Raw genomic sequence first — 23527 nt, forward strand, 5'->3', positions numbered from 1 at the left:
ACGGGATCGCGCCGCGACCGCCCAGGAGCCGCCGCCCGCCAGGGCGGATGCGCCCGCTGCAGCCACGGGGCCGGGGGACCCCTTCGGAACCCGCACGTGAAGACGGCAAGGGGCTCCGATTCCCAGGGTGGCCGAGCGCGAGGAATGGGGGGAGGCTAGAAAGCCCCAGAGCCTGCCGGGAAATGTGGTCCTGCGGAGGCTCCCCTTGCAGGGAGAGAACCACATTTCCCAGAATCCACGTCGAGGCAAAGGGAGCGGAGAGATTGCAAGGTCAGCCGCGCAGGAGGAAGCGCATTTCGGGGCGCTGCCTTGAAGGACAGGTGGGCTGTGTCGTGTGGACGTGGAGGGACTCGCGGGCTCTCCGGGGCTGTGCTCATGCTGGGGTGGGTGGAACGCGTGAAATCGGAATCACTTCCCTTCGTGTAACAGCTCTGGCGTCGCTTTGCACGCCTGCCCAAGGATCGTGCGCTAGCCAGCTCCTCCTTCGGAAAGGGACGCCTTTGTGGCTTGCGCGCCCGCAAGAACGCCCCCCCCCCCCGCCTCGCATCTGGGCTGCGGGTGCGCCCCTTGCCCCGTCTGGCAGCCCTGCCGAAATCGGGGCTCGCCTCGTCAGTTCTTCTGCCTCGGAAACGGACCTTTTCAGCCTCTCTTGCAGATGCGGCTAGGCGAGCTGAGGAGCAGCACTCTGCTCGTGCTCAGAGGGGCTGGCGCCAGGGAGAGCGGCCCTAGGGCCTTTGCAGCCCCCCCCCCCCGTTCAAGGGCGCTCGCGTCCTTCGGCAGCCCCCCCATCCGCCCCCCAACCCTTTGGAGGCGGAGGTAGACGCGCAGGCGCAGTGACACTGTACTCTTCCTCCCCGCAGCCCCGCCGTGCCCGATGCTGCCCTCCCGCCTGCTGTTCCTCCGCCGGCCGCCCCTGCCCCTCTCCGCCGCCCTCTCGACGGCCGGCGGCGGCGGTGGCTCGCCCATGGAGAAGCCCGTGGAGGCCTGCATCCGGGCCAAGCTGCAGCAGGCCCTGGAGCCCGTGCACCTGGAGATCATCGACGACAGCCACATGCACGCCGTGCCCCGCGGCGCCGAGACCCACTTCCGCGTGGTGGTGGCCAGCCGGCGGTTCGAGGGCCTCTCGCTCATCCACCGCCACCGGCTGGTGAACGACATCCTTCAGGAGGAGCTGTCGGGCCCCGTCCACGCACTCTCCATCCAGGCCAAGACGCCGCAGCAGTGGGAGAAGAACCCCAAGATCATCCAGAGCCCCGCATGCCTCGGGGGATCCAAGCATGACCCGCACGGGGCAGGCAAAGTGGGGAACGCAGGATTGGTGTGAGCCCGGCTGAAGCAGGGCGCTTGGGAGGCCTCCTCCGGAGGGGAGGCGCGGTGCTGGGAGCCAAAATACATGCCTTGCTCCATTTCCCCTCGGTGCGGCCGCGTCCTGGCTGTGTGTCAGAGCCGCTCTCCGCGCACGGGGCCGCCTTCAGTGCATCCTGAGATTCGGGCTGCTCGATTTTCCCAAGTCTTCTGTCCCTGCAGCAAGGTCAAGACTTGGGCATTGGGAGGACGGTTCGCTCTGCCTTTTACTGAAGCACATTAAATGTCTCAGCCTTGTTCATGGTGCTGTGTCAGTTCTGTTCTGCAGGGAGGGAGGCGGGACTGTGGCCAGGTTCTAGGCCAGGCTGTGGGTCAGTGGCCCCCTTGGCCCACCTCCGAGCCCTGGAGGCGTCTCTCATGGAGAAGGAGCTGGGCCGGAATTCGGACGGCAGCCAAGCATTCCTGGCCAGGTAGAAGAGCTGGCACGGCTCACTGACACTCACCTTTGCCGAGTGCCCAGGCGACCGCAGGCTGCAATGCATCCTGTGAGACCTTCCGTTCACCATGCACAGAGCTGTCCCCAGAACTTTGTCCAGTCACAAAGTTATGCCCAACCCATCACGACCCCACGGACAACATTCCTCCAGGCCTTCCTGTCCTCCACTATCCCCAGAGTCCACCCAAGCCCACACCCACTGCCCCAGTGGCCCCATCCAGACACCTCATCCTCTGCCGTCCCCTTCTTCTTTTGCCATCAATCATTCCCAGCATCAGGCTCTTCTCCAGGGAGTCCTTCCTTCTCATTAGGTGGTCAAAGTACTTGAGTTTCATCTTCAGGATCTGGCCTTCTAAGGAGCAGTCAGGGTTGATCTCCTCTAGGACTGACCGGTTTGATTGCCTTGCGGTCCAAGGGACTCGCAGGAGTCTCCTCCAGCACCACAATTCAAAGGCCTCAATCCTTTGGCCCTCAGCCTTCCTTATGGTCCAGCTTTCACAGCCATACACTGCAACTGGGAAAACCATAGCCTTGACTATACGCACTTTTGTCGGCAGGGTAATCTCTCTGCTTTTTTGTATGCTGTCTAGATTTGCCATAGCTTTCCTCTCAAGGAATTTTAATTTCTTGGCTGCAGTCACCGTCTGCGGTGATCTTGGAGCCCAGGAAAATGTCACTTCCTCCATTTCTTCCCCCTCTATTTGCCAGGAAGTGAGAGGACCGGATGCCATGATCTTATTTTTCTTAATGTTGCATTTCATTATCATACGGGCTTCCCCCAGTTCTGCTAGCTGTTTTAGCCCCCCCCCCCTCCGCATCAGGTTTGGTAGCTTTTTAGTTGGTGCAGGGCAGAAGGAAAAGTTCAACAGGTGGAGCTGCCCTGGGCACCAAGATACCCCAGGGCAGTTGCACCTGTGGAATTCCCACCACAGGTGGGCAAAGAAACCCCATCTTGGTGCTTGCTTGGTAGACCCCATGAGGCCAGAGGTGGGAGGGGGTGTTGCCTGGGCCTCCAGTGCCACCCCCTTCCTGAGTAGTTGGAGTGTCTGTGGGCATTCAGCAGCAGCCGCAGCCGCCAAGCGAATGCCCAGGCTCAGTTTCGCTGACTGAGCCAGTGCACTCAAGAGCCAGGCGCGGCGGCGTTTTCAAGCCCGCAGCCTGCGGTCACTTGGGAGCAGCTGGGGGTTTCTTCTTTTGGCTTATTTTTGAGTTTCAGCTTTTTAGCTGACATCTCAGACTTGTACCACTGCGGATCAAGCATCAGGGATCTTGCAGAGATCTGTCGATTGCATGGATTCATGAAGGGAAAATTAATACATAGGTAACACAACTTTTTTCGAACCGGAAATTCAGAGAGAGAGCAGTTCCACGGAACACAGCGTGTGTGTTTTTAAACTACCCGATGCAAACATGGTTCAAAGATAGTTTTCAAACTTTTTTAATTTTTTTATTTTTACATTGACTTTTGTTGGCTATGCGTTCATAATGCCCGGGGGAAAGAGACTGTGCGTGGCCAGAACCAGACTTCAGTGTTTTCCTTTTCCTGCTTAAATGCACACACAACCCGCCTTTTTACACATTAGAATATCATCATCATTCACAGCACCTTTGCGTCTCCCCCATTTCTCTTTTCTCAACATGACATTTAAAGTAACTCCTATCCCATCAGCATTCTTGGCTTCTGTTTTATACAAAATGAAACAAACCGGAGACCACAACTGAAGTTACACTTTTTTTGTCCTGATTTTTTTTTTCAATTGTTCTTTACAAACATCTAAAAACTACTGCACAGCACAAGGTTTGCTTTGTTTCTTTGTTTGCATACAGACGGTACTTATGTATGATTTGTATGTTGGCTTTGTTTAGAAGAACAGCTACACCGTAAAGGAGGGTAAGGGACCAAAGTCAGAAAGGGAAACATTTTGGGAAGGGGCCAAGAGCCGGGGGGCTGGGGGGGGGGTTCCGACTGCATCGGACTTGGGTACGTTCAACTGGATGCGGATCTGTTTTCTTTCCAAGAAGGTGGCATAAAGAGCACTTTCCATTCAAGAGGCATCAAGATTTGGAAGCGGGTAAATAACACCCCGTTCTCAGCCTAGAGCATGTAAGCAGAGCCCCTCTGGGTCAGGGGAACGTGAACCCAACCTAGACAAACATCTCGGCTTTCCCAGTGGCTGCCCAAAAGCCCCGTTATTTATCGGAAAGAAAAATGCGCAGGGACTGTGGGAACCGCGTGCCCTGTGCTTTGAGGCCTTCCCACTGCAACAGAAACGGACAGACTTCTGGCTGTGCAGGGCATGAAAGCGGATCCTGGGACACAGCTTGCCAGAGGGAAGGCTACACCGCTCGAGGCCCAAGGGCTCCTGCCCTGCGGCTTTTTAGGCTGAGAGGAATCACATGCACTCTAAAAAAGTTTGGTCCAAGATACTCGATGATGCCTTCCGCCAGCACCCATGTCTGCGCCCAGGTCCCATCAGGGATTCATCGCTTCTTGGCAGGCTGGAGCAAACCTGAAGGACTTCCCTCTCTCGCGGCTCAAAATCCCCATGAAAAGACCCACATCTGGCCTGCAGCGCTTCCTTTTCTTTCGTACAGGCAAAAGTTCGGCTTGCGGATTTTGGCAGAAAAGGGTGGCTTCCTGGCGGCCAGGTCCCAGGGTCTCTGGGTATAGGGCGAGGGCAGTCTTTGCTACTCCCTGCCACGGGGGCATTTTGTGCTGCCACCAACCCTGACGGGGCGCAGCATTGCTCGGGGGCGCCAGGAACCGACGGGGCCACACCCAGGCCTAGGAAGGGCTCAGCACCGGGCCAGGTCCTTCCTTCTAAGCAAGGTGCATGGGAGGAGCTGCTGGTGGGGGGTTTATCCAGATCCAACTGCCACTCCAACCCCCAGGAAGCTGGCTGTGACCCCCATCAAGGAAGGGCAGTGAGCCCTGCACGAAACCTTCCATCCAGGAGAGGAGCAGAGGAGAGGAGAGCAGTCCTGCAGGTTCTGATGAAGGTCCTTCTTTGCCCACAGCTTGCCGCAGGAGCCCCCAGGGAGCTTGGAGGCAACGGGCTGATGCCTGTCCCACAGGGCGGGTGTCACAAGGCAGGAGGTCTCTGAACCGAAGGAGAGCCCAGCCCCGGCAGCAGTCGGCCTTCTGCTCGTTCTGCCCCACCCCTTTTGCCTCTGGCCCCTCCCCTCGCATTCTGCTCTGCCCACCACCGGCCTGCACCTGCCACGAGCTTCTCTCCGGGTCGCGGTGAATTCCGTAGCAGGTGGAGGGGCTTCTCCAACTACCAGAGCCTTTGCATGTGTGGGACCGTGGCGTCTCCCCTTCTCCCGAGCCAGCAGGGCTAGTCTGTGGGGCTGGCGGGGTTTGGCTGCAGCTCCTGGGACCAGCAGAGGTCGGGGAGTCATGCTCTGGTCGAGCGAGATGTGCTTGCTTGAGGGTCCCCAAGGCTGCGCGATCCCCATTTTGGTCCCAAAGTATGAAATCAGTGTGGCCCTTCTTCAGGTGCCTCTTCCGTCTCCTAACAAGGAAATGCTCTCTGTCCGGAAGTTTCCTAGGCTGCCGTCTTGGCACTTGCGAGAAATTCCCAGCTGGGTATTGTGCTACTTACGGTATTTTTGCAAGTTTCTGGGAAGCGGGCTCTGTCGCCTCCGGTCCCTGTGCCCAGGTGATAGGCAGGTGTTGCCACAGCCAGGTGCGTCGATCCGGGCATAGTGGAAGCCAGCCTCCCCCGGACTGGTGCCGAAGATGTTTCAAAGCACAGCCGACAGCAACTGCAGCCGGCAGCGCTCTTGGCCGGGGCGGAGGGAGCTGCTCTCCAAAACAGCTGGGATGGGGAGCATGAAACTAAGTTTATCCCTGCCTGAGCTGCTGCCGGCCCGTGCAGGAACTGCTGGGCCAAAATGGGACCCGGCAGCCCAACCAGGTGGCAAATTCATGGTTCTGCCTGCATGTGCTCTCGCCTGTGCGCCCCGAGGCTCGGGCCAGGAAAAGGTCAGTTCTTAGGTTACTTCTGCCTCCAGAATGCCAACCCGAGAGAACAGATCCACTGCCAGCAAAGGACACAGAGGTACCATGAAAGTCTGGGGGCGGGCAGACACACTGAGGTGCCCACCGCTGCTCATGCCACCAGGAGCGTGAGGCTCCCTCGCCCGGCGCCCGCACGAGCAGCTGAGCCGCCTCCTCAGTGGGACATCCCACCGGAAACCTGAAATGTCAAGCGAACAAAGCCACACCCACAAACGGACACGGACGTCGGGGCACAGGGGTTGTGCACGTACAGCGGGCGGGCGGACACCCGTTTGCGTGGATCCATACAGACATGGCAGGGACACCAAAGCGTGCCTTGGGGAACCCGGAGAATGAACCCCAGAGGAAGGCAGGGCTGCAGTGTGGAGCGGCGGAACATCCAAGGACGGCGGACTCTTACAAGCTTACACGTTGGTGGGAAACGACAGGACGCGTCCGCTACCGGGTGCTGGGGGACCAGCTGGGGCTGGCGATGGGGGTCACGCCCGGCAGTGCCAGGGGGTTCACCCTCTGTATTCACCTGGTGCAGAGGGAGACACCACGGCCCCCGCCGTCTCCTCGGTTTCCCCTGCCTCCACCGGGGCGTGGATTCACATGTACCTGGGGGGGATGGTGGGAGGCCAGCCGGCGGGAGGCGTTTCCGAGAGCGAGTGAGCGTGTGGAAGAAAATCCATCGGGAGGTGGATCTCTGGCTGAAATGGGACGACAAGACGGTCACAGTGCCTACGACGCTAAACTCTCCCCCACGTGGGTCAGGGCGGGGCGGCGGGGCCGGGGCGGCGCTCTCACTGTAGAACCTGCCCCCGCGTCTCCGGCAGTTTCAGGGCCAGCGAGCTGCCCACGGCCAGGGCCGCCGAGGCCAGCAGGATGGGCACGGCCTTCGTGATGCCCACGAACGACGTGAAGATGCTGATGCCCAGCACGGCCGCCAGCTTGCACAGGGCGTTGAGGAAGCCGAAGGCGGTCGTCCTGCGGCGGGAACGGGAGGAGAGGGAAGGGGAAGGGGAACTCGCAATGAAACGCCCGGAGTCGAGAGGCTCGCGCTGGCATCGTCAGCACCGTACTCTGCTCTGCTTGCCCCCATCCGCATGCAAGAGCACAACCACCGGCCGGGTCGGAGGGGGCGACGCCGCAAAGACCACGAGCTGCGGGGTGGGGAGCAGACGGATGGACCCCCCAGCCCAGCCCACCGGGGCCAAGTGCGTTCAGCAGCTGCCACGTGCTGAGGGACGCTCGGGGTGGGACGGAGGAAGCGGGCGGAAGGCCGGCTGCGGCGTGGACCCCGGCCAGTCCGTGGTGCAGCTGGGCTGCATGTGGCCGGGCGCACGTGCGCTGCCCGGGGAAGGTCTGAGGTGCTGCCCGGCTGCCACGCCAGGTACGGCTCGGAAAGGGTCCTGCCTGTACCCCGGGGAGGGGCAGGGGCCCGTCGTGCTGACAAGCCTGGGAGAGGCAGGCACGGGGCCCGGCCCAGCAGGGCCTCGGAAAGAGGCCCAGAAAAGCCCCAAAGTCCATGTAGTCCAGCACTTGTCCTGGGGGCCAGATGGGTGAGCACAGGGGCCCTTGCCACACTCCTCCTCCACTGGCGCTCTGGGGTCTGGCCACCAGACACCGGGGTGTCCCCCCCCACCACCTCCAGGCGCCCACAGGTGCTGAGCATTTGGAGAACAGCCTCCGCCAGGAGCCTCGACGGCAGCAGGCCCGGGACAGGCTCACCCGGTTGGGCGGAGGCCTCAACGCGACGAGGACACGGTGGCCCTTCGGGAAGGGGGGGGGGTTGGCTGCCTACCTCCTGTCCGAGGGGTACAGCTCCACCGTGAGCACGTCCAGGGCGTTCCAGGAGGCGATGCTGACCCCTCCGAAGAGGCAGAGGAGGGCGATCATGGCTGACTCGCTGTTGCCAAAGGACAGGAAGAAGCAGCTGATGCAGGACATGACGCTGGACCCGGCTGCTCAGGCGAGGGCGGCCAGCAGAGGAAAGGGACAAGAGAAAGGCATCACCGCCAGGGTCGCCGCAGCCCAGGGCAGGAGCGTGACAGCCGCCAGTGCCCCTCGGGTGCAAAGCACCGACCTCTGGAGACTCCATTGGCTACTTTGAACATATGCAGATAAAGCAGGTTTCTAGACCGCATGGTGAGGAAGATGGGGGCGCCCAGCAAGGGCTCAGAACACGGAGCTCGTGCCAAAGACTTTTGCACCCACTAAGAGGACGTGTTCCTGCAATGGCGCGAAGCGTTTAGCAGCATGATTTTACTGTGAACGTGTGTGTGTGTGTGTGTGTGTGTGTGTGTGATGTGCCGGCCTTCCCCAACGTGGCGCTTTGCCTGAGTTGGACCACAAACCCATCCCCTTCCAGCCCACCCACACGCATTTTCGCACAACACGGGTCCCTGAGCAAACTGAGAGAGATTGCCCCCGCCACCCTCTGCAGCCCCCCGCAGAGGCCTGCGTGCCCGCCCTCACCCAGCATCCGCAGGCGCCCGATCTTGTCCATCAGCAGGGCGGAGACGATGTTGCCCGGCAGCACCGCCAGCGTGCCCAGGAAGCTGACGAAGTAGATCATATAGGCGTTGTTGTCGTCGCTGAAGTCCAGCTGGCAGCCCTCCTTGTTATGCAGGAAGGTGCTGTTGATGAACTGGCTGTTGAGGAACTTGTACTTGAAGAGGTCTGCGGGCCAAAGGACCGGGCCGTCAGGGCACTCGGGGGCCGGCCCCCAGGCGGGGGGCAGACCAGGCGCAGCCAGGCCCCGCGAGACGGGCCCCCGCAGCCTCCCTGAGCGGCCCCGGCCACCTCGCCTTGCTGCCGGCTCGCACGCGCCCTCGCGGGAGGCCGGCCTTCCCTCTTCGGCCAGGCGCGCTCCCTCCTCGGCACCTGCCGAGGCCCAGGCCACCCCCGAGGACTGCACCCTCCCCCAGGGGTGGCCGGCCCTGGGCTCCTGCTCTTCCCAAATGTGGAGGTGCTGCTCCCAAGCAGGGCTGCTGACAGGAAGAGCTCGGGGAAACCGAGGCCTCCCCTGCCCTTGGACCGTGAGGGCCCTCCAAATCCGAGTCGGCCCTCGGGCGAGGGAGACCCGAGACCCCGGCCAGGGGCCCTGTGGGGGCGGGCAAACCCCAGCGCCCACGGCCTCTGCTGTTGGCCATGCCGGACGGGGCTGCTGGAAGTGGGCAGCCCACAAACATCTGGAGAGCTGCCGGCTCCGCTGCTCTGGAAGGAAGATCTTCATGGAGCATGTGGAGCAGTGGAGGAGCAGGGGGCTCGACTCCAAGGTCCTGCAAGCCCCCCGCTGGGACAGGGAATTCTGGGTAGGGACGCGCTCCAACGGAGCCAAGCTCAGGGAACCCAGGTTCCATCTGGATGCCAGGAAGCACTTCCGGACAGTCAGGACCCCGAGGGTGTGGAATGGGCTCCCACGGGAGGTGGCTGAGGCCCCATTGGTGTGGGTGTTCAAGGACAGGCTGGACGTGCACATGGTGGGCACGTCGTGAGCGGAGCCGGCTGGAGCCGGGGGTCAGACTAGATGGCCCGGGAGACTGACTTGCTCTGCTTCTACGTCTCTATGCTCCCAGCTTTCCCCTTGGGCCACAAAACAGCCTTCCTTTCTTTAGCAATTTGCTTGGCTTTCTTGCAAGACCGCTGCAAGATGAGACAGCCTGAAGTGGGTGAATGCAAGGGAGGGACTGACCCTGCCTTCAAAGGCCGAGGGGCTGCTCTGGCTTCCGGACGGGCCTGAGCCCCAAATGGTGCTCTGTTCCGCAGGCCGCCAAAGCCTTAGCGGGGTGCGGCTGCTGTGTGGAAGCTACGGGGGCCCCTCGCCTTGCAGGCTGGGAGCCCAAGGTGCAAGCAGCCCGGCTCCTTCGGCTTGCCGCCCTGCTCTTTGCGAGGGCCGAGCAGCCCCACCAGCGGCCTCGGGGGACGCAGGCGCACGTCACCTGTGTTGTAGAAGACGGAGGAGATGAACGTGCAGTTCTTGAAGAAAGTGTCGCTCGAGGTGACATCCTCGAAGTAGCACTCCTCGAACAGGGAGTTCACGAAGGAGACGGACTTCATCTTCAGGCCGATGAACCTGGCGAGGGAGAGGCAGGGTGGCTGGATCCGTCGCCGGGGGCCAGCGGCATGCCCGCCTGCAAGCGGGGGCTGCAGCCCGGCCGGCAGGTGCGGCCGAGGAAACCTTCCCTCCCGGGGAGCCAGCCCGCCAGCCCGCCCCACGAGGGGTCCGCGGCAGGGGGCACCTACTTGTCGTTGAAGTACTCCCCGTGGTTGTGGACCTGGTTCTCCAGGGTGAAGTTGAAGGTGATGTGGCGCACATGCTCGTTCTGGAAGACCTTCGTGCGGGAGGCGTACTCCGTGCTCTGCAGGTGCTTGATCATGTCTGGGAACCAGACTGTCAGCCCGTAGTAGCTGGATCCAGGCAGCAAGGAGGGGAGCGAGGCGGAGGGCGGGTGGCAAGGAGGGAGGCCGAGGAGCCGAGGAAAGGAAGCCGAACAAACCCACAAGCGGAGGGAGGGGAAGGGAGGGGCAGAGGAGCAAATCAGTCTTCGGATGCTGAGGCACAACCCAAGCTTTACCATTGATTAGATGATATATGGTACATTGGTATACAACGGGTGGTAAATTGATTCCCTATTCTTTGGGGATCCCATGACAGGCCAAAGTTGGACAGAAATAAATACAGAGAGACAGCCCGGAGTGCTGTGCCCAACAGGAGCAGGCTGGCATGTCTCTGGTGTGCTGTGCATCGCATGCCTCCAGGGAGTGACTTTCAGTGGTAGGCTACTCCCAGCCATGGAGGTTCTATTCCCAGTTTCAATCCCAGCTCATGCAAGAGTTGCACGTGCCCTCTTGGTGGGCTCAGGAGGATTGGGAGGTGCAGCATTTGCTCCAGGCTGCAGGCCCTCCTACGTGACCGCTGCTCTCGCTGCCGAGAGGCACATGCGGAAAACGGGGCTGCGTCAGGGAGGAGCGTTCCAGCTGGCCCTTCCCTGGGTGAAAGGAGCATTCCTTTTGATGGGGGTGTCCTATTCCACAAGTCGGCACCTGCAGGGAGAATGGTTTGGTCCAGCAAAAGCATCACTGCTCGGCTATGCAGTTGTGCCCACCGAGTGGAAAGGAAATCTACTCTGCACAAGCTCAGAGGCATACTTTGCCAGTCCCTTTGTACGGCCCCAGGCTGGCTTGGTGGAGTGAGAACCCAGTGCCCTCCGTGAGGGAAACAGTCTGCACGAATCAGGCCGGATCATAGAGCTGCTTGCTGCAATTTTTTCCTGACAGGTTCAATTAACAGAACCGCCAGGAGATCAGCCGCAGGACAGGGGTCCCAACAACAGCTTCTGACATCAGGAAATTTTTGTCCGGCCCCCAAATTATATCTCGGTGGCTAGTAAGCTTCAAAAAGAATGGAAAAATATTAAAATTGGGCCTTAGATCACCACGCAAATTGGCAGTCTTTGATTCTTGCTGCACTACAGACCTTGCAGCATGAATTACATATCATCTCGATTTTTAATTGCTGCAGCAGATGGAAACTCACCTGCAAATGAGCTCACAGACAGCTTTGCAAAAGGGGGGGGGGTTTCCTCTGGAAAGGGAGGGGAGGTATTGGCCAGTCCCGGGTTCTGAAGACCTCCTGGGGCAGCCCTGCCGTGGGGCGGCTTGTGGGGTGCCAGCGGGGGGCCTCTTTGCTCTCAGGCGACGGACCTGCCTCCCGGGGAGGCTGTGGGGGCGCCCCCTCTGCTGCCCTCTCCCTGGCAGCCAGCGACCCGCTTGTTCGGACCCCATCGCTCGCGCCCCTGGAAGCACCCTTCCTGGAGCACTGCGGCTGGGGATGGAGCTGGCGCCCAGCCGCCGATGGCCGGGGGACCCACCTGAAGGACATGGTGAACCAGACGGCCATCATCATCAGCGTCACCCGGCGATATTCAGGAGCAAAGCACTGGTGGAAATTCGCCCCGACCTGCGAAGGGCAAGAGAAGCACAAGCCACGCTGACCCTTCTGGGGGGTGAGGCGCAGGATGGCTGTGTGCGGTCGTGCAGACGGGCGCTTTGGGCCCTGCCTGCCGATTCGGGAGCCACGGAATGCCCACAAACATTCCGGCTGCTCAGGGCCGAAGGGGCCGCGACGGCGTGCGGGCAGCCCTGCAGCTCCTGGGAGTGGAAGGGAGGCCGGCGGGGCGTGTGCCTCCCTGGGTCCGCCAGCTCTTGCTGCCCACCTGCTGCGTAAGGTTCAGGAAGCGGACCATCCAGCGCCGGTACCAGGTGCCTGTATCAGACTGGATCTCGACCAGTTCATCCTCCTGTTTGATCGTCTTAATATGGGTCACCTGCAGGATGACAGGTAAAAGGGACGCGTGGCGGACAAGCACCTCCTTGTTGGTCTTCGGCATCCGTATCACGCCTTTCACCAAGGAGTTCAAACCTCCTAAGGGATTTCCCACATGCCCCCTTGGTCCGCAAACCAGCCCTTTGAGGTAGGGCAGGCTGGGGGATCACAACAGGCTCAAGGGCTCCTGTCATCGGGTTCAGGCCCATGTGCCACCGACCCACGTGGGCTGTTTTCCCACCGATAGATCTTTTGAGATCAGGGGACTGGGGACGGGCAGCAGGTTGAGCACTAGAAGCTGGGCCTTCAAGAGGGCCAACTTTGGCCAACTGAAGGCCAGACTGGGGAAAGACTCCTGGGATAGGTTACTGGAAGGTAAGCAAGTTGAGGAGGGGTGGAGGGCACTCAAAAGGGAGGTTTTGGAGGCGCAAGCCTCGACGATACCTCTAGTCAGTAAGGTGGGGAGGCGGAGGAGAGGGCTGCCATGGATGCGAAAGGAGGTGGTTAGAGGGGTTAGACGAAAGAGGAACCTCCATAGGAAATGGGTACTGGGGGAAATAGACAAAAGGGTATACCGGGAGGAGGAGGCCCGTTGCAGAAGAATTTTTTGCAAGGCGAAGGCTGAGTACGAGCTGAGACTTGCCAAGAATATCAAGAGCAACAGAAAGGGCTTCTTTCAGCATGTAAATAGGAAGAGGAAGGGGAGACAAGTGGTGGGACCACTAAATAAGGAGGAAGGGGATCCAGTGACTGGTATGAGGGAACAGGCACAGACGCTAAATGACTATTTTGCCTCTGTGTTCTCCCCAAAGCAGGACGGGGGAGATTCGCACAGGAGATTAGATGAGGCTGGGGACTTAGGGGCACAGATTAGAGTCACCCCCCCCTTGAAGTCGAGGGGCTCCTCAGGGCATTGGACGTTACAAAGGCACCAGGCCCTGACGGGTTACACCTGAGAGTACTTAGAGAGTTGGCCGGGGTTCTCTCACGCCCACTGGCCTCCATTTTTGAGACCTCGTGGAGAACGGGTGAAGTTCCAGAGGACTGGAGGGTGGCATCAGTGGTCCCAATTTTCAAAACGGGTAGTAGAAAGGGACATAGGGAATTATAGACCGGTTAGCCTTACGTCCATTGTAGGAAAAACAAAGGAAAGTCTCATAATAGAGAGAGATCTAGTGAAGCTAGATAGGGAAGGGAGGCTGGCAGCCACTCAACACGGCTTCTGCAAAAACAGATCCTGCCAGACAAACCTTGTGGAATTCTATGACAAGGTTTCGAGGTGGCTGGATGGAGGGGATGCAGTGGATGTGGTATACCTGGATTTCAGCAAGGCCTTTGACAAAGTGCCCCATGATATCCTGGTGGAGAAACTGAGGAGTTTTGGGATACACCAAAGCACTGTCTGGTGGATTAGGGCATGGTTGACTGACCGAAAGCAGAAGGTAACCATTAGCGGGGAATCATCGGGATGGCGGCCAGTGACAAGCGGGGTCCCCCAGGGCTCTGTCCTGGGGCCGATCCTGTTTAATCTTTTCATTAACGACATGGAAGAAGGGGTGAACAGTCTGCTGATCAAATTCGCAGACGACACTAAAACTGGAGCAGTGGCTGCAACTGAGGAGCAGGTACTCCAGATCCAAAAGGATCTGGACGGACTATGGAAGTGGGCAGGAGACAACAGGATGGCGTTCAATGTGGATAAGTGCAAGGTCTTGCACTTGGGGCATAGGAATGGGTGTCATAAGTACAGGATAGGGGACAAGTGGCTGGAGAGCAGCGCTTGTGAAAGGGACCTCGGGGTGCTGGTTGACTGTAGGCTGAACATGAGTCAGCCGTGTGATGCGGTGGTCAAGAGGGCGAACGCCACCCTTGGTTGCACAGCCAGAAGTGTGGCTTCTAGATCAAGAGAGGTATTACTACCACTCTGTATGACTCTGGTGCGCCCACAACTGGAGTATTGTGCTCAGTTTTGGGCCCCTCGTTACAGGAAGGATATAGCCAGGTTGGAGTCAGTGCAGCGTAGGGCCACAAGGTTGGTGGCCGGTTTGCAGGGGATGCCGTATGAGGCAAGACTGAGGGAACTGGGCCTTTTCAGCCTGGAGAAGAGGAGACTCAGAGGGGATCTGTTGGCAACATGCAGGTATGTGAGGGGGTGTCACATGGAGGTGGGGAGAGACCTCTTCTCCCCTGCAGAGGAAGGCAGGACGCGCTCCAACGGAGCAAAGCTCAGGGAGCCAAGGTTCCGTTTGGATGCCAGGAAGCACTTCCTGACAGTCAGGACCCCGAGGGTGTGGAATGGGCTTCCCCGGGAGGTCGTTGGGGCCCCATCGGTGCGGGTGTTCAAGGACAGGCTGGACATGAACATGGTGGGCTTGTCGTGAGCGGAGCCGGCTGGAGCCGGGGGTCAGACTAGATGGCCCAGGAGATCCCTTCTGACTCGCTCTGTTTCTATGTTTCTATGTTTACCCGAACTGCAGAAGCCCTCTTGGCAGATTCGACTTCCTTCTAACGGGGAAGCGCAGGAAGGCGCCCCAGTGACCAGCTTCCGAGAGCGCTGGGAATAGCGGGGTGCTCCCATCGCGCGTGAGGCACGCCGCAGAGTGCAGTGCGAGCGGGAGGAGGTGCACCTACCGAGAAGACCCGTTCGGGGTGGCCCTTGGCCCGCATGTTGGTGTCATGGACCTGCTTCAGCACCATCCAGGCCTCGTCGTGCTTCCCGTTCTGCCAAGGTAAAGTCCAGGTGGTTTCAGCCAGAGCGGGAATGTTGCAGGAGGTGGCACCAGACCAGCCCCCTGCTCGGCGGCTGCCGGGGCCGCGGGGACCGGCCCGAGCACGGCTCCTGGCCATCAGGCAATGGGGGAGCAAAGCTCTGCAGCTGTGCTGCGCGCCCGGAGCCACGTTTTCGGGGAAGCAGCCCTGCACCCGGTGTGAGATGCACGAGCCGCGAGTCCCGGGCTGGCAGCTCCCCCCGTCAGTGCCAACCAAGAGAGGCATCCGGGCCAGCGGAATGCTGCCTGCCCAGGCTGCGGCCCACTTGGCCAAAGGCAGGGCCCCTTTCCCCGCAGTCCAGCCCGCCGCGTGCCCTGCCCTGCCCTGCCCGGCCCGGCGTCTCGCCCATCCGTCCCACGGGCGGGTCGCTCCCCCCTACCTCCAGGAAGAAGCGAGGGCTCTCCGGCATGGTGGTGAGGGCGCCGATGGCGAAGACGGAGGGAAAGGCGCACACCAGGACGAAGACGCGCCAGCTGTGGAACTGGTAGGCAGAGCCCATCTGGAAGCTCCATCCTGGCCCACCGGACGGGATGGACGGGACGGGGAGGAGGGAGGCAGGGGAAGAGCAGAAGGAGGCGGTTGGAAGAGGGAAGGGTGGCCCAGGCACGCGAGCGCGGAGGCATGTCCTTCCACCGTCTGCTCTGCCTGCAAGTTTCTAGTCCCTAGGATGGCCATGATAGTGACTGGGTCCAGACAGCATGATGAACCGCACTCAGGGGCTGAGTAGGCAGTGGCTGTGAGTCGTGGTTGGAGTGGGTTGCTGCTGTCGTAGGTTAGGCACAACCTGAGCCACTGCGACCCCAGGGACAACCTTCCCCCAGGCTCTCCTGTGCTCCCCCATCCCCGGAGTCCACCCAAGCCCACACCCAGCCACTTTGGAATGGGTCCTTTCATTGAAAAGTCGGTTGTTGTCGAACGGCAAGTTATGGTGTTGTCCGGACCCAGCCAAGATGGCAGCCGGGGCAAGCAGCACGCACTGCACAACCCAGCCACAAGCCGGGGTTCTCGCAGGCAGTTCACGGCGGGTTGTGCAGCTGGATTCGGACAACACGCGAGCGTGCACTCCAAGCACAATTCATGGCTCACCGACAGCCCCATGACTGAACGGAGGGGCCATCGCGGCCCGACTGGGAGGACGCGCAACGGCCTGCAGGGTTTGCGGGCCCTGCAAATCGCAGAATGGACGGGCGGAAGGAAGCCTGCAGCTGTTGTGCATTTGCTCCTTGCGATAGTGCAGCCTCGCTCCCGGCACAGAATGTGGGCAAGCCCGGGGGGGGGGGGCTGCCCCGGCGTGTCGCCGCTGGAGCTGCCCCGGCCTTACCGTAGTGGGGGATGATTGCCCAGGCCATGGCGGATGCGTAGATGCCCCCGATCATCCAGAACATGCACAGCCAGCTGAGGTGCTCCCCACGCTTCTCCTGGGCCAGGAACTCTGAGTAGTAGGAGAAAACAATGGGGATCGAGCCTCCGATGCTGGAAGGAGGAGACAGGGAGAGAGGGCGGTGAGAAAACGACGGCGGCGGCCCTGGAGTGGCGCCCGGCGAGTCCACGCATGCAGTGCTCCTGGCGGCCCGCGTCGCCTCCGACTGCCCTTGAGGGAGGGGCTGCGCCGCTCACAGTCCGGGCGCTAGACACCAATGCAACGTGCTACTTGGCATCCCTCGGGGGTGGGGGGGGGCTCAGCTGCTCAAAGAGCCATAAGTGAGCTTGCTTGCTTCTGGGGGTCCACGTGTGCCTCGGCCTTCCGCATTGCCCTGCTCCTAGGCGGCCCTCCTGGGGCTCAGCTCCCCAACACACATGCCCACCCCCCGTGCCGCTAAAGGCTTCCTCAGTCCCACCGTGGAACCCAGAACCCGGCACACAGCTGCGAGAGTGGCCCATTTTTCTCCACTTTAAAGCAACCCTCCAGAGTTAAGTCTCTAGTCCTCAGGGTAGCAGAGAAAGTGAAAGCGCGACACTGCTGGGCAGGCGCTTTGTGCGTCAGGTCTGAGAAGCCTGCGAGGGCCTCACCCCATGCCAGAGAGCAGCCGGCAGAAGAGGAACGTGCCGTAACCCTGGACGAAGGACGAGAAGAAGGCGAAGACGCTGTTGACGGAGAGGGACATCAGGAGGCACTGCCTGCGCCCCAGCCGGTCCGCCAGGCTGCCCCACAGGAACGCTCCGACCATCATTCCCAGGTAGACGATGAGGCCTGGAGTGAGACACGGGGACAGCAGGCGCGGTCAGGGGCGCTGTGACCACAGCTCTTCATGCCAGGGAGGCGTCCCTCCCGCGCTCGCCACTGGCCCTGGAATGGCCAGTCTGGGGATGGAACGGTCTATAATGGCCAGGTTGACGCTGTGACTGTCCCCATAGCCGGGCCCCAGGGAACGTCCCCAGGTGTGGGCGACGGTGTGGTCCGGGACGGTGCCGCAGCGCAAGCCGTTCCCACCTCCCTGGGAGCCGGTCCCGGGTCAGGCCGATGGTGCTGAACTGCCCGCTCGAGGCCGTTCCGCCCGCAAGGCTGGCGTCCAGCCCCACGCTGCAGCAGGGAGCAGAGTCCTGCTGCCACAGGGGCTGCAGCTCTGTGCGGAGGCGGCTGCCGTGCCGCGGGGGGGGGGGGGAATGCCAGCGTCCCCATGACTGGAAGCTGCCGGTGCTGCCCCCCTGCAGGCCTCCTTCCACTGTGCCACCTTCACCCCGGGAGGTGAGGGTCCCAGGCTTGGGCTGGGAGCGGTCCCTGTCCAGGGAGGGGGCGAGCCGGGCCAGTGCCCAATGGGGCAGGAGGGACGGGAGGCCCCGGGCTCTGGCCCTGTTCCTTGGAGGAAGACTGCGCAGCTGGGCCCCCCGGCTCCTTGGCCTGTCGCGGCCCAGCCACATGCCCAGGGGGCCCTTCCTGGGCGCGTGCGCCTGGGCCGTTAATCGTTCTGTTGCGGTGTGTGTGTGTGGCGGGCGGAGCAGGGCCCGGGGGACCCAAGCACGGACCCCTCACCACCCCTCCATGTGCAGATGGGGGCACCGGGGCTGGGCCCGGCCTGGCTGAGCCACGCGCACCCGTCCGGGCTCTGGGGAGCAGCGGTGTCTCAGCATGGGGCAGGTGCGGCAGCCGACGCCGGGAGGCAGCCGGACGCCTCGGCCATTTCCACGGCTGCGGCATGGAGCTTGCTCCCCGGGCAGGGTGGGGGCGGCCCCGAGTTTTGCCCTTGCGCAGGCAGCGGGCAGCTCATCCCCCGGCCGAGCGGGTCGCAGTCGTCCTGCGCAGCCCAAGCGGCTCCTCTCAGGGGCTTTAGCGGCTCGCCTGCCTGCCGGCTGAACCCGGGATTAACCCTCCAGAGATCGGGCCAATTACGCCGCCCGCCAGATGTGGAGGCTTTGCTCCCGCTGCCCCGGCATGGAATCGCCCCGCACCACGCCAGCCTCCCTGAAAGGGCAAGCGCTTCGGTGCGTGGTGCCAAAAGGGATTACCGGGCTTTCTCCTCTGCACCGGGGCGGGCCGCTCGGCCGCTCTCGGCCGCACTGCGGCACGGTGCAGCCGGTCTCCTTCCTTGGCCGGGTCGCTTTGGAAAGCTCGGCTCTTGCGAACGCTGGGGCTTTTCAGGCCACCGATGTGCCGAATGCAGTGGCGGGCACAGTTCTCACGGGCGAGGAGAGATTATTGGCAGGCCTGTGGTTCTGTGCAAGCCTGGTGTGCACGGGGCAGGGCAGGGCAGTGGCCCAGCGTTGCACTAGTGGCAGCCCTCACGCAGCGGGCCTGCTGGAGAAGCGTGCCGTTGCAGCGAGCGCCCCTCTCCCGTGGCTCAGAACGCAGGCCCCGTGGGACCCGTTCGCCGTGCTTCTCCTGGCATGCACCGCTGGCCTTCCAAGGGCTTGGCAACCTGCTTCCTCAACCAGGCGCCCTCTGGGATGCATTGTACTACAGTTCCCATCCAACACCGCCTGCCAGCTCCACCCAGGCACTGCCAGGCTTCCTTGATCATGCCGACCACGGATAATGGGAGTTTCGGACCAAAGCGTCCTTGTTTGAAGGCAGGCAGGCCAGCTGGCGTTTGCAGCGCAAACCGGACCTGGCAGGGCCTGGACCGAAATGCAGGCACACCAGCAGACAGCGAAGCAGATCCCCTTCGCTGGAGAGCCAGAAGTGTCCAGACTGTCTTGGGGGGGGGGCAGTTATCTGACCCGAAAGTGCCCCCGAGTCGGCCTTCCGTGATGGAGGGCGAGGCCACGCGTGAAAGCGAGATGCTGAGCAGCGGTTCTGGTCACACGGTGCCACATCTGCTCCGGAACATGGCAAAGGGCAGGAGCAGCACAGCGCCAAAACCTGCGAGCCCCCCGTGGGGGCTGCCCCTGGGCGGGGGGAGGCCGGCGGAAGGCAGGAGCAGAGCCGGCAGGCAGAGCAGGCCTATTTTTATCCCGCCCTCCGCTCAGACGCTGACAGCAGTCACAGGACCGGTGCGTGGAGTGGCGGACGGGGACCAGCGGCTGGGGAGAGGGGCCGCGGCGGGAGGCAGAGCGAGGCGGGAGAGCAGCGCTTCCGCGGAGCTGCCCCAGGCGCAGCGCTGCTTCGATCAGCCGCACTGACATGCCTCTCAAAGCCCTGCCAAGGCACAGGCCCCCTTGATGCCCGTGGGGGCCTCTCGCCAAGAGCCGGCCAGTCTGAGAGCGCCCCCCTGGCCCCAGGTCTGTGCTTGAGCTCGGGAGGGAAGCAAGATGGGGAGAGATGGAGGACCAGGGTCTTCCGAGCCCTGCAGAGCATCTTTCAGGTGACCAGGGTCACCTGTGCATTTTGGGGGTGCGGCGCCCCTGACAAGGACATCCTGCCTGGCACCTGGGGGCTGTGAAAAACAGCTCGCCTTCCCCTCAGCGGCGGCAGCATGGCGCTGGATGGACCAAGGCGAGGAGGACTGGCGGCCTGGAGGGCCGAGAAGCAAAGAGGCGGGCACACAGCCTGCTTGGGGGTCGCTGTTTCCAAGCAGTGCCAGCAGAGAGCCCTCCACAGGACCTGTCTCCAGGCGAATCCTGCAGCAGGAACCACGGTGCAGGGCCCACCTGGAAGCACCGCTCCGTGGGGATGCTCGGCCTGAGAAACCGCTTGCTTAAAACTGGGAGGTCTGCAGGGCAGCCTGACTGCAAGGCCCCATGGGGGAGGGGGGATGTAAATACTCTGCGCATGGGCAGAGGCCGTGTTTGCTGTTCCTGGAAGCCAGGCTGCTCCAGGGCACTCGAAACACACCCGGGAGAGCTCAGCCCCACAACCCAGCCTGCCCCTCTTTGCCTGGGGACCCGGGAGTAGGTCTCTGGGCAGAGAAGCGGACATCCAGGCGGCGGGGAGTGCGGGGACAGCTTTGGTGCAGACGGACGGCAGCTTTGCCGCACTGCGGTGTGTGCGGAAACCCGGCACCAAGTTTGGCTGAAATGCCAGCGTTCTCCCCGGCACAGACAGTCCGCCCCCGCATGCCCCCTCCTTCTCCCACCCCCACAAAAGACGCGTCCTCTCCTCCCCTCCCCTCGCCACCCTGCCACGCTGCCTTTCATGGGGATTTAATTCTGCCTAAGCTCTTTCGCCACAGCCGCCAGGCCTCAGCAGTGCTTCCATGGAGCGGAGAGATAAGCTCGGGGCCACTGTGATTCTGACACATTATTCCTAAATTGCAGGGTGGGGAGGAGAGCGGGGAGGATGAGTCACCACAGCGCCGGTCCCCGTGTCCCTGAGCCTCCAACAGGGCAGAAAAGCTCCTGCATCAGCCATCCGGGAGGTGGGCGGTAGAGATAAAAAGCTGCCGTTTGTGCATGCGTGCATGCGTGTGTTTATATATGTGTGCGCGCATGAGAGTGCGCGAGCGAGAGAGCGCCTCTGAGCATGCCACAGCATCCTTCTGCAGCTGCATTCCAGACCGGCGCAGAACGAAAGCCCAGCAAGTCCCCACTGTTGCTGACCCCGTCGAGCCACGAGGCGCTCTGCGGCGTGGGTGGGAGCCAGCAGCACCCCGGTCTTGCCCCCCAGCGGCTCGCACTGAGAGGCCCCTGGCTCTGAGCCCAGAGTGAGCCAGAATCCGTCCTGATGGCCGCCTTCTCCACAGATCTGCCCGGACCCTTTCAGAGCCAACAGAGAGCTAATTCTGCAGGGGGAGGTGGCGCAGTCCCGGAACAGTCCAGTGCATTGAACGGCTGCATCCCACCCAAAACCCGGCCCTCTCTTCCTTTGCTGATGCATGAGAGGCAAATAGCCGGGCCTTCATCCTCCCAGAGAAAGGGAAGGGATGAGGAATCTCAGGTGAGGAATCTTGGGAGTGAAGCCTACAGGTAACAGAGCCCGCGCATGACAATCTTACCAGTAAGAGCATAGCTCAGCACAGACACGGTGAAATCCCTGAATGTCGATAGCTAGCACATCAAGGAGAAGGCTCCCTCATACACTAGCTCTCCACATGCGGGGAGTCATTTCATGATGCATCGCCTGGAGGAGCATCCAGTTCTGTGAATCCAATCTGCAGTCTGAAGTACTACCATCCAGAGACAAGCTTATGATCTACTGCGCGTGAGCACAGCTCTTCCTTTATAGAAAGGGGACACATACACAAGTTACACACTGAGATACCTCACACATTATATTCTTCTCCTCTGAGAACTGGGAGCAGCTGTGGCTTTGTAGGGTACGCCTTGCCACAGGTGGCTCAGCCCAGGGCCACCTTGCCCTCCCCACACAGGGCAAGGTCAAAACTCACACACCAGTGCAGGTGAGCACAGAGAGTGTCTGGATATTTATGGTACAGTCACCAAGGTTACCACCTGCCCAAACCTACGAACATGCTATTAGCACTGCCGAAGAATGAGCTGATTCCCGAGCGCTTGGCCCTGCAGGCTTTCCCCACCCCACATAATCTCATTCCATCGCACGTCCCCAAGTCTGGTTTGGCACTGGCTTTCCTTCTCACCAGCCACTCCATAATGCTCCACATTTATCACCAGGAATTCCAGCACCCTTCCCCAAATTATATTTTCTACTCCTGATTGAACTGTAAGATTGAAACAGGGCTGAAAGCTGGCTCCATATCAGGTCAGGGCAGGAGCTCCTCTGGAGAAAAAGAAACGGACTCCCCAGTGCCTCCTCAGAACCCCCTTGGCAAGGGGGTCTGGTGCCGCCTGGGCCGGGTCCCCCACCTCCCCTCAACCCCCTTGTGAATGGCCGGAACTGCCAAGGCCCCACTGGGAGCCATGGGAACCGAAGCTGCGCACCTGTGGCCCCTGCCCTCGCTGGCCCACACCCCTCCTTGCCCCCGTGCCTGCACCTCAATAGAGCAGATCCGGACAACCCCCCGCCCTCGCTCTGCCTTCTCGGGGAACGGTAGAATCCTAGAGTTGGAAGGGGCCACGAAGGCCGCCGAGTCCACCCCCCCGCTGCAAGTTGGACCATCCCGGCACTTACCCAGCATGCCCTTGTTGGAGTCGGACAAGCACATGTCCTTCTCGGCGCTGGGCAGGACGAAGCCCACCACAAAGATCTCCACCCCGTCGGCCATGAGGGCCAGTCCGAGCACGAAGTACAGTGTCCACTGGAACCGCCCGTGCCCACACTCCTGCAGGATCAGCTCGTACTGCTGGGCCAGCTCCTCCTTCTCCTTCCGCCTCTCCCCGTCCAGGTCGCTGAAGTCCCTGAACTCGCTCACGGCCTCCTGGCTGGCCGTGACGCGGTCCCCACCTTTGAGGGAGTCGTTCCGGGGGATGCCCTGGTACTCGCCCTCGTAGATCTCGTCGTCTTCGTCGTGGCCCTCCGTGGCATCGCTGGAGGCTCCCTCGTCGTCGGCCGAGGGCTCCCCGCGGTAGTAGCCATCTTGGGGCTGGTAGTCATCCTCGTCGTCGTCCTCCTCAAAGCGGGCGTAGGAGCGCTTGGTGTACTCGTCTTGAACCCGGTCCACCCCCTTGCCGACTTTCTTAGCCGCGTGCCTTTTCACTTCCTTTGCAATGTCTTTGGCTCCACGGATGAAGGCGGTCCGGTCTCTGAAGCCTTCATCCATCGCTGCTGCCCGGCTCACGACACCGTCAGACGGGACTGCAGGCTTCAGCACTGGGGAGGGTGGACAGCTCCTCCTGCGGGAGAGGCCTGGTGCCAGGGACCGCTTCCTCGAGCTGCCCACCTAGGCTGCGGCCTTCCAGGAGGCAGCGGAAGACCGAGACAGACCACTCCGGAAGGGTGGTGAGCCACAACCCATCCGCTTTAGTCCAAGCTTGTGCCTGAGGGTCTGAGGACCGGCCGGCGAAGGAAGCTGCTCCGTTCCCTGCAGGGCCCTGTAAGGACAGCAGAAGAAAACCAGAAAGAGCTCAGACCTCAATAAAGGCTGGGAATGCCTCACAGGTCATAGACAGAGGAACCTGGAAATTCTAGGCCTATCCAGCAATTTAGCAAGGTGGAAGGAGGGTATTTTTAGGGAATCTGGGCCCAAGATTTTAGGGGTCTCTTGCAGGAAAAGGCTTCTCCAGAAAGCGCAGGATGCGGCATTCGTCCGCTGTTCCATGAAGCCCTAAATACAGTCCTGGCTTAATTGGCAGCCGCCTTTTTATTCCTGAGGACACCTGACAGCGGCCACAGAAGGGCCAGCTGCCAGCCCCCCCCCCCCCCCCCCCCCCCCCCCCCCCCCCCCCCCCC

The 23527-nt window shown here is 61.5% G+C and overlaps 2 protein-coding genes across 3 annotated transcripts in view; one reads left to right on the forward strand and one right to left on the reverse strand.

The window, feature by feature from the left end:
- The first annotated feature begins 212 nt into the window (after window positions 1–212).
- On the forward strand, window positions 213–1602 carry BOLA1 (bolA family member 1). 2 transcript variants are annotated; one of them, XM_044449286.1, is made up of 2 exons: window positions 213–270; window positions 861–1602. In XM_044449286.1, exon 2 carries the CDS (start codon window positions 875–877, stop codon window positions 1322–1324), a length of 450 nt encoding a protein of 149 aa, XP_044305221.1. In that variant the 5' UTR covers window positions 213–270; window positions 861–874; the 3' UTR covers window positions 1325–1602. The 2 variants fall into 2 exon arrangements, with proteins under 2 accessions (XP_044305221.1, XP_044305220.1); XM_044449285.1 differs by having other exon boundaries at window positions 222–320.
- A 1621-nt stretch (window positions 1603–3223) lies between these two features.
- Window positions 3224–23527, reverse strand: part of SV2A (synaptic vesicle glycoprotein 2A) — a 26715-nt gene continuing 6411 nt past the window's right edge. Inside the window, exons 2-13 of the mRNA XM_044449284.1 lie at window positions 22310–23169; window positions 16918–17098; window positions 16229–16380; window positions 15287–15420; window positions 14770–14859; window positions 12029–12139; window positions 11684–11772; window positions 10056–10220; window positions 9752–9885; window positions 8286–8489; window positions 7612–7771; window positions 3224–6794 (exon numbers count right to left, since the gene is read on the reverse strand). Coding sequence (XP_044305219.1) covers window positions 6611–6794; window positions 7612–7771; window positions 8286–8489; window positions 9752–9885; window positions 10056–10220; window positions 11684–11772; window positions 12029–12139; window positions 14770–14859; window positions 15287–15420; window positions 16229–16380; window positions 16918–17098; window positions 22310–22898 — 2193 coding nt within the window. The 5' untranslated portion in view covers window positions 22899–23169 and the 3' untranslated portion in view covers window positions 3224–6610. The remainder of the gene's footprint in view (window positions 6795–7611; window positions 7772–8285; window positions 8490–9751; window positions 9886–10055; window positions 10221–11683; window positions 11773–12028; window positions 12140–14769; window positions 14860–15286; window positions 15421–16228; window positions 16381–16917; window positions 17099–22309; window positions 23170–23527) is intronic.

Source organism: Varanus komodoensis, unplaced genomic scaffold (genome assembly GCF_004798865.1).
Source record: "Varanus komodoensis strain SLA01 unplaced genomic scaffold, ASM479886v1 scaffold57, whole genome shotgun sequence".
Taxonomy (NCBI): Eukaryota; Metazoa; Chordata; class Lepidosauria; order Squamata; family Varanidae; genus Varanus; species Varanus komodoensis.

What these genes read in the sequence shown, in the direction of transcription:
- BOLA1 (XM_044449286.1), top strand. Translation starts at nt 875, where the DNA reads ATGCTGCCCTCCCGCCTGCTGTTCCTCCGCCGGCCGCCCCTGCCCCTC.